A 16,622-nucleotide genomic window follows, 5' to 3' on the forward strand; every position below is an offset into this window, starting at 1 on the left:
TTTTTGCAACTGGACATGAAGAAACTTTTTGAACATTTCCGGATTGACTGAAGAAATTATGGACTGTCGTTTCTCTTTGCTTATTTCAGCTGTTCTTGCAATAATATGGACTTCGTATTTAACTAAATAGGGCTATATTCTGTATACCACCCCTAGAACTGACTGGCCCAAACTTATTAAGAAGGAAATAAATTCCACTAATTAAATTTTAACAAGGCACCTGTTAATTGAAATGCATTCCAGGTGACTACCTCATGAAGTTGTTTTAGAGAATGCCAAGAGTGTGCAAAGCTGTCATCAAGGCAAGGGGTGGCTACTTTGAAGAATCTCAAGTTAAACCAATATTTTGATTTGTTTAACACTTTTTTGTTTACTACATGATTCCATGTGTTATTTCAGAGTTTTGATGTCTACACTATTATTCTACAATGTAGAAAATAGTCAAAAATAAAGGACAAACCTGGAATGAGTATGTCCAGACTGGTACTGTATATCTACGTCAAGCACGTGCCAATTAATGTTACATTTAACCAACAACTACACCTGTACTCATTATCCTATGGATTGAGAGATTGGTTTGCTTTAGTACAATAACCTGAAGAGTACCCTACTCATACAAAACTAGCTGGTAGTGAACATTATACAAGGAAATAAATCCTGACTTGCACAGAATGGGGCAGCAGATGAATGTAGCTGTTTAATTTCAGAAATCTGCATCATGTACATGACCTCCAAGGTCAACTGGATGTATTATGACATAGTAATATAAACCAGCATGCCTTGAGTCAGTGTTTATCTCTGTCTGTGTCTCTGCTGATGCATAACATGGCAAAGAGAACATCCCATCACACAGAGATTGTGGGGGATCAGTGACACGCAAAAAAAGGTAGAACTCTACAAACAATTTCAAGCACTGAGGAGTTCTAATGGGTAGATCTCTTGGCTGAGTAAGACATCCAAAATTGGAGCCTTCTAAAGACACTTCCAGAGACAACTCCCATCCTTCCCCCTTCCATCACCACCACTACACAGACAGAGGGCGCCAGTGAACTTGCTAGCAGCCAATGCACCCAGCTCGGCTTAGCTTGGTCTGCCACCTGCAGCCCTCCAAAGAAACATACCAGCCAAGCCATGCAAAAGACTGACTGATCGAAACACTAGATTATCATGACCTGGGCCTTGCAGCTATAGAAATGCATAATAAAGAACATACTGTACATCTTAGAAGACAATGACATGACTAGAAACACATCACATACTTACAGCAGTGATATAGTACAGATAAAGGGATATCTAGGTGTAGCTGTGTGTGTTCTCTCTGTCTATCCATCAATCTTTCAGTCAGTCAGTCAGTCAGTCAGTCAGTCAGTCAGTCAGTCTCTCTCTCTCTCTCTCTCTCTCTCTCTCTCTCTCATACTGATCTGTAATGATGTTATTCCTTTGGGTCTGACCCATGACCTTTGGATGTGAGCAGACTAATGGATGGGGGTGGACTAATGATGGTTGTATAACGGTAGATAGATGGCTACGGATTACCATTTTTGTGAGAGGGATGCTGCTGCCTCCCCACTGGCCCTGCTGAATAATACATAAAGAGATGCATGACCGATAGAAGAGTTGACATTTGTGATTCATCTGTCCAAGCAACACACAGGTGATGTGGCACGGAGAGGAGAGAGATGGCGAAAAGAGAGAGAAAAAAGGGAAATAGGAAGAGAATGGGGTAGGGAAGGACACAATACAAGAAGGTGGGAATGAGAAAAGACAGAGAGAGACCTGCATGTGACAGTGTGTGTATCTGAAGCCACACCTTTCCCCCAGCATAGCCCTATATCTGGCTTCAGTGGTGCAGTGGAGAAATACAGAGTGGAATATTACTGGCAGGCATCCTACACAGCCTGCAAGCCAATGTGTGTGCATGTGTGTGAGAATGCGTGTGTGTGACTCTGCATATCACATTACACACCCTCCTTAATGCAGTACTCAGCATAAATTAAACACAGATGTTTCCAAATATATCAGTCTATTAATATGATTGTAAAATTCTTCCTGAATTCCCTTGGGCATTTGGAGCAGGCTCGCTTAAGGTATAAACAAAAGCAGAAGGCATGAAAGGATATCCTGTCTCTTCTATTCCCTCTCCTCTCCTCTCCTCTCCTCTCCTCTCCTCTCCTCTCCTCTCCTCTCCTCTCCTCTCCTCTCCTCTCTGTCTTTGCTGCACTGCAGGGACTTGATTTTCTCTCTTCCTGAGACAGCCCTACAGCACTACTAACTAAAGACAGACAAAGTTTAGAAACTCACATTTTTTGGGGACGCTATCTGAACAATAGTGTTAATATAGCATGGGTAATTGTCCCTGTGGCGCCCCAGAGCACCAGCAGTATGACCCCCAGGGAAATGTAATCTATCAGACAACAGCTCAGGGAGTGGACTGGGGAAATCAAATCTCACAATAAGAATGTACCATTCACTCTCAATTTCAACTAGGATGGGATAAAAAGTAAGTGAAATATTGACATATACAGTCACTTTGTGTGAGAGGTGTGAGACACACTTCCTCTGTAAGGTCAACAAGTTAAAAAAAATCTTAATCATAATCCTCATCCCAGCCACCCAACATAGAAGTGGGCTCTGTGTAAGACTGACTCTAGAAGTACTTACAAAGAATTAGAGAAAAAAAGTGTAGAACACTTTTAATGAGATCCTGATTCTATATGGTGATAAAGGGAAAGAGACAGGGAGAGAGAGAAAAAAGGAGAGAGAGGGAGACAGAGAGAGAGAGAGAGAGAGAGAGAAAATGAGAGAGAGACAGAGCGAGAGAGAGACAGAGAGAGAGACAGAGCGAGAGAGAAACAGAGAGACAGAGAGAGAGAGAGACAGAGAGAGAGAGAGAGAGAGAATGAGAGAGGGGGAGACAGAGAGAGAGAGAAAGAGAGAGAGAGACAGAGACAGAGAGAGAGAGAGAGAGAGAGAGAGAGACGGAGAGAGAGAGAGAGAGACAGAGAGAGAGAGAAAGTGAGACACAGAGAAAGACAGAGAAAGAGGAGCAGGGCTCTAGCCCAGGCGTGTCTCTCTGGGGAGCGAGGCTGCAGTATCGCTCTCAATGCAGCAGTGAGAGTGAATCATCCTGCCTTCCACACATAATGCAAGTGGGATTGCTCCAGTACTCCGGCTTGCAGACCCAAGACCCTCTAATCCATGTATCTCTCTCTGCCAGATGGGCCAGGTGGAACCACAGGCCTGACCCACTTACAGCTGGAGTCATCCATGTCCTCTGTTAAGGACTCATGCACAACTGACCCATGGGATGGCATTACAGAAACATGCTATCATTACCTATCCTCAGTGAGAACCACAACACACAGTCAGAGCTGAGCTCAGTGGCATAGAGTATAGGCAATTATAGGGAAATAATGCACTCTCTAGAATGCCCTTCATGCAGAAAGGGGTATTCAACAATGCCATGGTATAAGCTGAAATCATGCATTGATGTCAATGAGAAGTTTACATGTAAGTTTGAATTAACTGGATCAGTATACATTGTCACAGTCTCCTCTGGACCTTAGAATGATAGCTATATGTTCCCTGAGAGGCCATGACAGGATGGCTACACAAGCTGTGACAAACACAGACACAGACCAAACACAGAGCATGCAAAGAAAGGTTAACATGATTATATGGAGGTTGACTTGTGAATCCACAGTGGCCATGCATTTTTTTTAGGGTACAGATTAAATAAATGATGATGAACTTCACATCCTGGTGAAGGTGATGCTATCAAGGGTCTTATTCTGGTGACATGATGATCGATTCTTGGCTGCCATTTGACAAATACAAATTATCTCGCTCTTTTGTCCATTATAATCGTATCATATAGGCTATACCCGCACTATATATGTGAGCTGTTGGCTAAATGATTCAGCATGCTTCAGTTCGGCTGGCTCCAGCCAGACTCAACTAGGCAAACTGAAAGAGAGATCTTGCAAAGTGCCTTATTAAAAGACCTTTGCTTGAAAAACAAGGGAAAGAAACAGCAATAGTACCATGCTTCTCCACCTGCATTGCTAGCTGTTTGGGGTTTTAGGCCGGGTTTCTGTACAGCACTTTGTGACATCGGCTGATGTAAGAAGGGCCTTATAAATACATTTGATTGATTTGTCCATTTTGAGACGGTAGCCAAAATAGTCCAAATTAGTCTGAGATAACTGAAGAAATCTGTAATTAATTTTTCCGAGGATATCTTAGTCGAGCAATATTACATCGAACTAAGATGTTTGGTGCAGTATTTCTCAATGGGGAAAATGAGCATGAAAACGAGTCGTCTCTCGTTGAATGACAACAAAGACTTTATTGAAGTATCCCTGCTGTTGACCAATCATCGCCGAAAGGACATGCCTCCAGAAAATGTTTTGTGTTCCGAACAGTCGAAAAATCCCTCAATGAATTCCAAAACAAACTAAAACTTCACCAAATGTCGTCATAATGTATGCACGAACTCTTCCGAACTGTTTTCACTGGTAAGCCTTTAGGCTCACGTGCCAATACCAGTGTGAGCACAATCGCTATATGACTCAAAACATTTTTTTTACAAAACCATTTAACTTTTATCCGTACTTAGGAGTTTAACCGCAAAAGTTATTTTTATGTCCACTACTTCATCAGACACGGCCTTTTATCGGCAACAAGTCAATTTGATGGAAACATCTCTGGTGGGGAAATGTGCATATTGTTTTTATGCAGATTTTAGAATATTCGCATGAAAATGTGTTGCCAATTGGATGGAAACCTATTTATTCACACACACAATAGCTCATTGGAGATCAATGGGAAAGTGAGGATGTAGCTAGGTTTCCATCCAATTTTTTTTTTCATGTGAATACTAGAATCCACATAAAGAAAATATGCATTTTCTCAACAGTGGTATTTTTCCCCCCAAATGGACTTTGTGCTAATAAAAATCAGTGCGTGATGATGTAGCGCAAACAAAAAGTACTTTTTCGCTGAAGTTTTCATTTACCTAATAAAAATATCATGTTTAATATGTTTCCATGGCATTTTCAACTCTAACGTTAGTTTCGTCACAAAAACCGCTGCGATAAATTGCAAATGTGCCTACTCTGGTCTTGGCACGTGTGCTCTGGCCAACAGATCTCAGGTGGCCAACAGATCTCAGGTAGCCTACAGTGCAGGTAGGATGTGCAGTATAGTCTATATTATGAGATTATTATGGATAAGAGCTAGAATATTTATATTTGTCAAACGCAGTCAATCATTGATCCTCAGAATAAGACCCTCAATATTTATTGGAAAGGAGCATCAAGATCACAGTTCACTTTCACCACCCTGTGAAGTTTCATCTGTAGCCTAATAAACTGTATGGTTTCCTAAATCGAAGTGGGAGTACCACACGCCATTTAATAACGTGACTCCAAATTAATTAGACATGATGGTTATTATACGGTATCAATATTTGCGCATAAAGGCACACATTTCTCGCATAATATATTTTACCGACAGAAAAAGATCCCACCATGTCAAACGAACAAATTATCTGTTGGGATTTATAAAACTGTACCGAATCTTCATGTTTCCATCACAGCTGTCATCAGTGTAGCCAGCTCAGCTATCCCCATTGAGACCGTGTCTGTGCCTCGATCTAGGCTGGGCAAAACTAAACATGGCTGTGTTCGCCTTCGCAATCTCACTGGAATAAAGACCTCCATTCCTGTCATTATTCGAAAGAGATTGTGATATCTCACATCTCAAAATAGGGCTACTTAATGTTAGATCCCTCACTTCCAATGTCGTTATAGTCAATGAACTAATCACTGATCATAATCTTGATGTGATTGGCCTGACTGAAACATGGTTTAAGCCTGATGAATTTAAATGAGGCCTCTCCTCCTGGTTACTGTAACGGCTTTCCTCTTCCGAGGAGGAGTAGCAAAGATCGGACCAATATGCAGCGTGGTAAGTGTTCATATTTGTTTTTAATAAGAACACTGAACAAAACAATAAACGACAACGTGAAAAAACAAAACCGAAACAGTTCCGTGTGGAAACAAACACTGACACGGAAAATAATCACCCACAACTCAAAAGTGAAACCAGGCTACCTAAGTAAGGTTCTCAATCAGGGACAACGATAGACAGCTGCCTCTGATTGAGAACCATACCAGGCCAAACACAGAAATCCCAAATTATAGAAAAAGGAACATAGACAACCCACCCAACTCACGCCCTGACCATACTAAAACAAAGACATAACAAAAGAACTAAGGTCAGAACGTGACAGTTACACTAGTGACCATATCCCCCGGGCATCCCGCAAAGGTGGAGGTGTTGCTAACATTTACAATAGCAAATTTCAATTAAAAAAAAATAAAAATTACTGCGTTTTCATCTTTTGAGCTTCTAGTCATGAAATCTATGCAGCCTACTCAATAACTTTTTATGGCTACTGTTTTACAGTCCTTCTAGGCCATATACAACGTTCCTCACTGAGTTCCCTGAATTCCTATCAGACCTTGTAGTCATGGCAGATAATATTCTCATTTTTGGTGACTAATATTCACATGGAAAAGTCCACAGACTCACTCCAAAAGGCTTTTGGAGCCATCATCGACTCAATGGGTTTTGTCCAACATGTCTCCGGACCTATTCACTGCCACAGTCATACTCTTGACCTAGTTTTGTCCCGTGGAATAAATATTGTGGATCTTAATGTTTTTTATTAATGTTTAATTTTACTATGTTTGCAATCGCAACAAATAATCTGCTCAGACCCCAACCAATGATCATCAAAAGCTGTGCTATACATTCTCGGACAACACAAAGATTCCTCGATGCCCTTCTAGACTCCCTTCATCTACCCAAGGACGTAAGAGTACAAAAATTGGTTAACCACCTAACAGAGCTCTGTTAGGTGGTTAAATTATTTTTGTACTCTTATGTGTAAGGTTATGTAACCTTGCATAATACCCTAGATGCAGTCGCACCCCTAAAAACAAAAAACATTTGTCATAAGAAACTAGCTCCCTGGTATACGGAAAATACCCTGGACGTGAAGCAAGCTCCCAGAAAATTTGAACGGAAATGGCACTACACCAAACTGGAAGTCTTGCGACTAGCTCGGAAAGACAATGCCGTGCAGTATCGAAGAGCCCTCGCTGCTGCTCGATCACCCTATTCTTACAACTTAATTGAGGAGAATAAGAACAATCCAACATTTACTTTGATTCTGTCGCGAAGCTAACTAAAACGCAGCATTCCCCAAGAGAGGATGGCGTTCACTTCAGCAGTGATACATTCATGAACTTCTTTGACGAAAAGATCTTGATTATTAGAAAGGAAATTACGGACTCCTCTTTAAATATGCATATTTCTCCAAAGCTCAGTTGTCCTAAGTTTGCACAACCCTGCCAGAACCTCAGATTAAGGGAGACACTCAAGGGTTTTAATACTATATCTCTTGACATATTGATGAAAATTGTCTTGGCCTTTAAACCTTCAAGCTGCATACTGGACCCTATTCCAACTAAACTAGTGAAAGAGCTGCTTCCTGTGCTTGGCCCTCCTGTGTTGAACATAATAAATGGCTCCCTATCCACCGGATGTGTACCACTCACTAAACTCACTAAAAGTGGCCGTATTAAAGCCTCTCTTGAAAAAGCCAAACTTTGACCCAGAAAATATAAAAAACTATCGGCCTATATCGAATGTCCCATTCCTCTCAAAAAGTTTAGAAAGCTGTTGCGCAGCAACTCACTGCCTTCCTGAAGACAAACAATGTATATGAAACGCTTCAGTCTGGTTTTAGACCCCATCATAGCACTGCACTCGTGAAGGTGGTAAATTACCTTTTAATGGCGTCAGACCAAGGCTCTGCATCTGTCCTCCTGCTCCTAGACCTTAGTGCTGCTTTGATATCATGATCACCACATTCTTTTGGAGAGATTGGAAACGGAAATTGGTCTACACGGACAAGTTCTGGCATGGTTTAGATCTTATCTGTCAGAAAGATATCAGTTTGTCTCTGTGGATGGTTTGTCTTTTCAAAAATCAACTGTAAATTTCGGTGTTCCTCAAAGTTCCGTTTTAGGACCACTATTGTATTCACAATATATTTGACCTCTTGGTGATGTCATTCGGAAACGTAATGTTAACCTATCCATGTGAGAGACGTAGACTCGGTCGCAACTTTTTAAGTCTTTATTGAAGACTCATGTCTTCAGTAGGTCCTATGATTGAGTGTAGTCTGGCCCAGGAGGGTGAAGGTGAACGGAAAGGCACTGGAGCGACGGATCTCCCTTGTTTCTCTTCCTGGCCGGTTCCCCTCTCTCCACTGGGATTCTCTGCCTCTAAACCTATTGCGGGGGCTGAGTCACTGGCTTACTGGTGCTCTTCCATGCCGTCCCTAGGAGGGGTGCGTCACTTGAGTGGGTTGAGTCACTGACATGATATTCCTGTCCGGGTTGGCGCCCCCCTCGGGTTTGTGCAGTCGGGGAGATCTTCGTGGGCTATACTCTGCCTTGTCTCAGGGTAGTAGGTTGGTGGTTGGAGATATCCCTCTAGTGGTGTGTGGAGGCTGTGCTTAGGCAAAGTGGGTGGGGTTAAATCCCGCCTGTTTGACCCTGTCTGTGGGTATCGTCGCGACAGTGCCACAGTGTCTCCTGGCCCCTCCTGTCTCAGCCTCCAGTATTTATGCTGCAATAGTTTATGTGTCGGGGGGCTATAGTCAGTCTGTTATATCTGGAGTATTTCTCCTGTCTTATCCGGTGTCCTGTGTGAATTTAACTATGCTCCCTCTAATTCTTTCTCTTTCTTTCTCTTTCTCATTCTCTCTCTCTTTCGCTCTCTCTTCTCTTGGATGACCTGAGCCCTAGGACCATGCATCAGGACTACCTGGCCAGATGACTCCTTGCTGTCCCCAGTCCTGGTCATGCTGCTGCTCCAGTTCAACTGTTCTGCCTGCGGCTATGGAAGCCTGACCTGTTCACTGGACATGCTACCTTGTCCCGGACCTGCTGTTTTGGACTCTCTCTCTACCACATCTGCTGTCTCTAACTCTGAATGATCGGCTATGAAAAGCCAACTGACATTTACTCCTGAGGTGCTGTCCTGTTGCACCCTCGACAACCAGTGTGATTATCATTATCTGACCCTGCTGGTCATCTATGAATGTTTGAACATCTTGGCCATGTTCTGTTATAATCTCCACCTGGCACAGGCAGAAGAGGACTGGCCACCCATCAGAGCCTGGTTCCTTTCTAGGTTTCATCCTTGGTTCCGGGCTTTCTAGCCTCTGTGCTTCTAAATCTGCATTGCTTGCTGTTTGCTGTTTGCGGTTTCTGTACAGCACTTTCTGACATAGGCTGATGTAAAAAGGGCTTTATAAATACATTTGATTGATTGATTGATTGATGTTTTGCTGTAGCTTGGTGGTGCTAAAATAGACCTATAGAATACTTCAGAACTGATGCTGCTATCCACACCGGTGGTGCTGAAATAGTCCACTGCACAGTCTACTGTCCACAACTGTATAAGCACTTTGTAACATCTGCCGATGTAAAGCTTTATAAATACATTTGATTTCATTTCATTTGGAGAACTCCCTTCACCTAGGTCTAAATTGAAATGAAAAAACTAAAACCGCAGACACTAGGCCCTGCATGGAATGAGTTTGACAGCCCTGCTTTAAAGTATGATGAAGCAGCAGATGCTGTTATGTGAAATCTGAATCACTTCACAATCGACGACAATTTATAGGCTTACATTTACATGCACACTAATAATTCGATATTTCAACTCCATTCCATTTTTAGTATTCACAAGATTATGCAATAGTCATGCAAACACGTTACTCTGTTTATCGTAATCAGCATAAAGTCAAAATAGAACTAAGCATACGCCGATTAAAACCTGGTTTTCTAAGCAATCTTTCGAATTATTAGGACATGTAAACACATTTATCCGCGTTCCAGCTGTGTGTTTGATCTGCGCATGTGCTAGCACCAGCGGAGCGAGCCTCCCTCTTTATCGCAAGTGAAGTGAGTTTGGAACAACTGAATGTACGCATCTTAGAAGTTTTTTTTTTTCACATACAAACGTTATGTCGAACTTAGAATTAAATATGTTTCACAAAAATAACATGGTCGATGTGGTAGAACGTATATTTTCATTGGGGATTTTCTGCATTCATCAGAGTGCCATCAGGTAGCCTGATTGTAAAGATTATTAGGGAAATGGTACTTCTTGCAAAGAATGTAAAAGTTGTAATCGAACTATTATATTAATCTGACTATCCACAATAATCGTACTATTGGGTGCATGTAACCGTACTCAATGTCACTGTCAATAATCATCCAACAACATTTTTAGAAAAAACAAATCCATAAGCAGTGAATGAATTAAAAAGACCCTCATTCTAACAGATCCAGTACTTATTGTGAATAGTGAAAAAGGCTTACCTTCTCACTACTAGGAAGCGTTCGTGTCCTTTGAAAAGTATCCCCGCCATTAATGCTGATCAGCTCCCCATCAGCAGATGAAAACGGAGTGGGGAAAACTACTACGTCACTCTTCAGTGTGTCAGAGCTGAAACACACGTCATACTGCTGAGTAGATTTGGAGTAAGACCAGCTCCCGTCAGGGTGTGTGGTGATCATTGGGGCGCTGCACCTGCTGAAACTGCCGTCTGTCCTGTGGCATTTTACAACTATTAAACTGATGAGTATCAGTAGAAATATCACTGATACTGACACAATGGCGACGAGCAGATACAGATTTAAATCTGAGAAACTCTCCTCCTTTACAGGCAGTTGTCTGAAAGTTGTCTGTGTGTCATCTGTACTTTCAACGACCATAACATCAATAGACACAGTCGCAGACAGGGAAGGTTCTCCATTATCAGACACCAGAATGACCAACGGGTGAGTTTTTAGGTCATTGTCACTCATGCGTCTCTTAGTCCGTATTTCTCCGTTGTTGGTTCCTATTCTGAATAGATTGGTCCCCTTTGGTTCAGAGATGTGATAAGAAAGCAGCGCATTATAACCAGAGTCGGCGTCTACAGCCCTGATCTTGGCCACAAAGTATCCCGCTTCAGCAGAATAAGGAATGTTCTCAGAATTAACGGAGCCGTGGTCAGAATAGGGCGGGAGAATCACAGGACTGTTGTCATTCTCATCCAGAATAAAAACGTTGACAGTGACGTTGCTGCTTAGCGGAGGAACACCAGAATCTGTGGCCTGAACTTGGAACTGGAACGTTTTCACTTCTTCATAGTTAAATGACTGTAAGCTGAATATTTCACCAGTTAGAGAATTTAAGTGTAGAAATGTTGACAAACGGGCGTATGTTTTGTTTTTTGATAGTGTATACGTCAATTGAGAGCTTTCATTGATATCCGGGTCATTCGCTGTCACGCTGCCAACACGAACCCCCACTGGACTGTTCTCCTCTATATAAAAGTTCAATATGGGCTCCGGAAAGAGTGGGGCGTTGTCATTCACATCAGAAATGTGTACAGTAATAACACTGGTACTGGAGAGAGGTGGGGTCCCTTCATCAATGGCTTTAATAGTTACGTTATGAAGAGAGGCACTCTCTCTGTCTAGAGGCCCGTCTACCACCAAAGAATAATAGTTCTTATAGGACGACTGTAATTTAAAAGGAACATCTCCTATAATAAATGCTTTGATGAGCCCATTTTTACTCCCATCTTTGTCTCCAATACTCAATGAAGCCACTGCTGTTCCTTTCTCGGCATCTTCTTTGACTGCAATGGTCAGTGATGTTATTTCTATCTCGGGTGTATTATCATTGATATCAAGTATTTCAATTAGGACTTTTGAATGGGCACTCCTTTGTGGATTACCCTTGTCTTTTGCTTGTACACGGATTTCAAACGCGGGGTTCTCCTCGTGATCTAACCTTCCTTTAATGGTTATTTCACCTGTGTGCTGATTGACTGCAAACAGCCTATGAAGATCCATTTCTCTGTTACTAATGAAGGAGTATTCAATCTCACCGTTTGCAGCTTCGTCTATGTCTGTTGCGTTTATGATTAGAACTAAAGTTCCAATGGCAACATTTTCTAAGACTTGGACTTTATACAGAGATTTATTGAAAATCGGGCTGTTGTCGTTCACATCTATCACATTAATTATTATCTCTAAAGTCCCGGATCGTGGAGGTTTCCCTCCATCAACAGCAATCAGTATCAGCCTAATTACAGCTTGTTTCTCTCGGTCTAAAGCTTTCTGCAGCACTAACTCAGCAGTCACACTATGCTCATCGCTCTGTACATCCAGAGAAAAGTATTCATTCGGGCTCAGGTTGTAGGTTTTTATCGATTTACTGCCAACGTCCGCATCACCGGCAAGTGGTAATGGAAATCTTTCACCTGGAGAGGCATTTTCGGTCATATTGATAACGTGAATGCGCTCTTGAAATGATGGCGCGTTGTCATTTATGTCCAAAATGTTTACTTCAATCCGATGGATTCGCATGGGATGGTTCATGATAGCTTCTACATCTATGGAGCATGTTATGGAGTTGGGGCAGATGGCATCTCTGTCAATTATCTCACTGACAAAAAGAACGCCAGTCTTCACGTCGATATCAAAATACCTCCGTTTGGATCCGGTTACTATCTGAATCTCTCTATATTCTAGTTCCCTCACGTTAAGATTTAGGTCTTTGGCGACATTTCCAACAAATGTTCCTTTATCCACCTCCTCTGAGACTGAATACACGAACTGTCCGGAACACAATCCCCATGAACAAAGCAGCAGAAGACATTGTATCCCAACACGTCTTCTGTGGTCACACAGGCCCATGGCTGTACAAGTAAACGCTTATCCAAAATATACTAAAAGGGAAAAATGAAAATAATACAAGCTCTGCTAATCCGTGTTTATACAACCCAAGTAATCCAGGACGCACAAGCATTTTCCTCTCATCCCGAAACACACGACTGGTTTCAACTCCATTCCCTTTTTAGTATTCACAAGAATAGTCCAGTATTATTCCTCCTAGAAATAATGTTCATGGCCAACAGCGACATCCTGTGTTTGTTGTATATACACCGCACAAATACTATTGACATAGCTGTTTATTTTTTTAAAAACCTTTATTTAACTAGGCAAGTCAGTTAATAACAAATTCTTATTTTCAATGACAGCCTAGGAACAGTAGGTTAACTGCCTTGTTCAGGGGAAGAACAGCAGTTTTTTTTTACCTTGTCAGCTCGGGGATTTGATATTGCAACCTTTCGGGTTACTAGTTCAACGCTCTAACCACTAGGATACCTGCCGCCCCTCCCATCAAAAGAACCGCGGTATACTAGTCGAGAGATTATTCTTAACGATACTTTGCAATATAATGAAACGATCATAAATAACTTGGGCCTACAGAAGAATAGGGTGGTCCGTGGATAGTGATGGGCCTTTCCGGTAGTGCAGAACCCCCCCTTGGTGCAGCGCTCCAATGATCACCACACACCCTGACGCGTTTACATACAGTACATCTCGAGTGCATTCCCGTCTCACCAAACTTGCTTGACTGTGCCTTCAGCAGTGGAAGTGCAGGAAGGAAGGAGGAACCTAATCAACACAATATAATCACGGTTTACAGCAACCAAGTGTTTTTACTGTGTTTATTTTTTTAAATAATAAATATGTATTATTTTAGTTATTCAAAATATTGGTATCAACAGAATTGCAGAAATGGAAGCAGATTGATTTGTTTGGTTTGCTAAGCTAGCTAGCTAACTAGCTATAGCTGTGTACTGTTTGCATTCAAAAGATGCATTCAGCACTTCTAGTTTCCCCCACCCAAAGTGAGAGGACTGCAGTATGCATATGTCACAACAGTACGCATATGGCAGAAGGTGACGTTACAATGGACTGATGTGTGGGTGAGCTTTAAGCGCCAGTATTGGCAGCAGAAGAAGCATCTCCCAAGACATTTTGATTTGTTTAACACTTTTTTGGATACTACATGATTCCATAAGTGTTATTTCAAATATGCGATGCCTTCCCTATTATTCTACAATGTAGAGCATAGTAAAAATAAAGAATAGCCCTGGAATGATTAGCTGTGTCCAAACTTTTGACTGGTACTGTATATATATATATATATATACAGTTGAAGTCGGAAGTATACATACACTTAGGTTGAAGTCATTAAAACTCGTTTTTCAACCACTCCACAAATTTCTTGTTAACAAGCTATAATTTTGGAAAGTCGGTTAGGACATGTATTTTGTGCATGACACAAGTAGTTTTCCCAACAATTGTTTACAGACAGATTATTTAACTTATAATTCACTGTATCACAATTCCAGTGGGTCAGAAGTTTACATAAACTAAATTGACTGTGCCTTTAAACAGCTTGGAATATTCCCGAAAATGATGCCATGGCTTTAGAAGCTTCTGATAGGCTAATTGACATCATTTGAGTCAATTGGAGGTGTACCTGTGGATGTATTTCAAGGCGTACCTTCAAACTCAGTGCCTCTTTGCTTGACATCATGGGAAAATCAAAAGATATCATCCAAGACCTCAGAAAACAAATTGTAGACCTCCACAGGTTTGGTTTTACCTTGGAAGCAATTTCCAAATACCTGAAGGTACCACGTTCATCTGTACAAACAATAGTACGTAAGTATAAACACCATGGGACCCTGCTGCCGTCATACCAATCAGGAAAGAGACGCGTTCTGTCTCCTAGAGATGGAAATACTTTGGTACGAAAAGTGCAAATCAATCCCAGAACAACAGCAAAGGACCTTGTGAAGATGCTGGATGAAACAGGTACAAAAGCATCTATATCCACAGTAAAACGAGTCCTATATCGACAAAACCTGAAAAGCCACTCAGCAAGGAAGAAGCCACTGCTCCAAAACCGCCATAAAAAAGCCAGACTACGGTTTGCAACTGCACATGGGAACAAAGATCGTATTTTTTGGAGAAATGTTCTCTGGTCTGATGAAACAAAAATAGAACTGCTTGGCCATAATGACCATCGTTATGTTTGGGATGAAAAAGGGGGAGGCTTGCGAGCCGAAGAACACCATCCCAACCATGACGCACAGGGGTGGTAGCATCATGTTGTGGGGGTGCTGTGCTGCAGGAGGGACTGGTGCACTTCACAAACTAGATGGCATCATGAGGCAGGAAAATTACGTGGATGTATTGAAACAACATCTCCAGACATCAGTCAGGAAGTTAAAGCTTGGTCGCAAATGGCTCTTCCAAATGGTCAATGACCCAAGCATACTTCCAAAGTTGTGTCAAAATGGCTTAAGGACAAGAAATTCAAGGTATTTGAGTGCCCATCACACAGCCCTGACCTCGACCCTATAGAACATTTGTGGGCAGGACAGAAAAAGCGTGTGTGAGCACGTTTGACTCAAGTTAAACAATTTAAAGGCAATGCTACCAAATACTAATTTTGTGTTTGTAAACATCTGACCCACTGGGAATGTGATGACAGAAATAAAAGGTGAAATAAATCATTCTCTCAACTATTATTCTGTCATTTCACATTCTTAAAATAAAGTGGTGACCTAAAACAGGGAATTTTTACTATGATTAAATGTCAGGAATTGTGAAAAACTGAGTTTAACTGTATATGGCTAAGGTGTATGTAAACTTCCATTTTCAACTGTAAATAACCAACACAGTCTCACAATCAATTCGTGCATATATGTACAAAATGCATTTCAGCGTTTTTCTGGCTTAATTCGTGAGAAAAGACACGAATTTATGTGCTTCTTAATTCGTGCGAAAAGACACAAATTTAACCAGTATGCTACACACAAGCCTTTTCAACAACCATATAGACGCGATAGTTTATATTTAATTTTTGTTCTTAAACTCGATGTAGGATCAGGCAAAATCCCTTGAGTTGCGCACCTTATGCAGGTTTGGTCCTCGGTTGGTTGCCATGTGTCCATATCGAGTGTTGTGGTCATGATGTCTAGGTCCGCTTGTCAACGGATGTGGAAAGCATAGTGCAACCTAGGAGTTTGGTTTCTAGTTTTGAGTCGGTTGATCCACTTCCATCTCTGACACGTGGAAACCGGAGGGGGGAAGGGAGGGGGTGCACTCCACACATATGCGCGTAGGCCGTCCGTAGGGTGTGGGTTAGGGTTAGGTCCAGTTGGAGTTAGGGTTAGGTATAGTTAGTAGAATAGTTAAGGTTAGGGTTAAGGTTAGGGTAAGGTATAGTCGCGTATATGGTTGTTGCAAAGGAAACAAAGATACAAACAAAGAATGTTCAGTTTTACATGAAACAACGAAAAACTACAATATTCTGACATGTTCATACCTTTATCTGTTAGAGGACAATACGACACAACTTTGCTGCAGTTTTATCTAGAAAAAGTGAGCAAGAATGAGACTGACTAACCAAAGTAGCCACAGGTCGCTGTCCATGGTGTTGAATTAAAAAGCTGCATTCTGCATCAATTTGGAGCAAAATTTTACCCAAACTATACCGTACCCATTAAATTTGTCAAGTTAGAAGAGAACTTCCCCAAGTTTTTCGGGAATTTGAAAAAATATAATGTGCACATAAGACAATAATGTCAATTTTTAAAAAGCAATTACAAA

The 16,622-nt window shown here is 41.5% G+C and overlaps 1 protein-coding gene across 6 annotated transcripts in view; it reads right to left on the reverse strand.

Annotated features, from left to right (window-relative positions):
* LOC110537220 (protocadherin alpha-C2) overlaps positions 1-16,622 on the reverse strand; it is a 63,952-nt gene that overhangs the window by 25,490 nt on the left and 21,840 nt on the right. The window contains exon 1 of one of the 6 annotated variants that reach the window (XM_021623096.3): positions 10,470-14,988. The exons of the other annotated variants lie outside the window; for them this stretch is intronic. Within the exon in view, the coding sequence (XP_021478771.2) occupies positions 10,470-12,842 (2,373 nt within the window). The 5' untranslated portion in view covers positions 12,843-14,988. Of the gene's footprint in view, positions 1-10,469; positions 14,989-16,622 lie in introns of those variants that run through there. 6 annotated transcript variants of the gene reach the window in all.

This window comes from Oncorhynchus mykiss, chromosome 12 (assembly GCF_057628025.1).
Source record: "Oncorhynchus mykiss isolate SJ-2025 chromosome 12, ASM5762802v1, whole genome shotgun sequence".
Classification (NCBI taxonomy): Eukaryota; Metazoa; Chordata; class Actinopteri; order Salmoniformes; family Salmonidae; genus Oncorhynchus; species Oncorhynchus mykiss.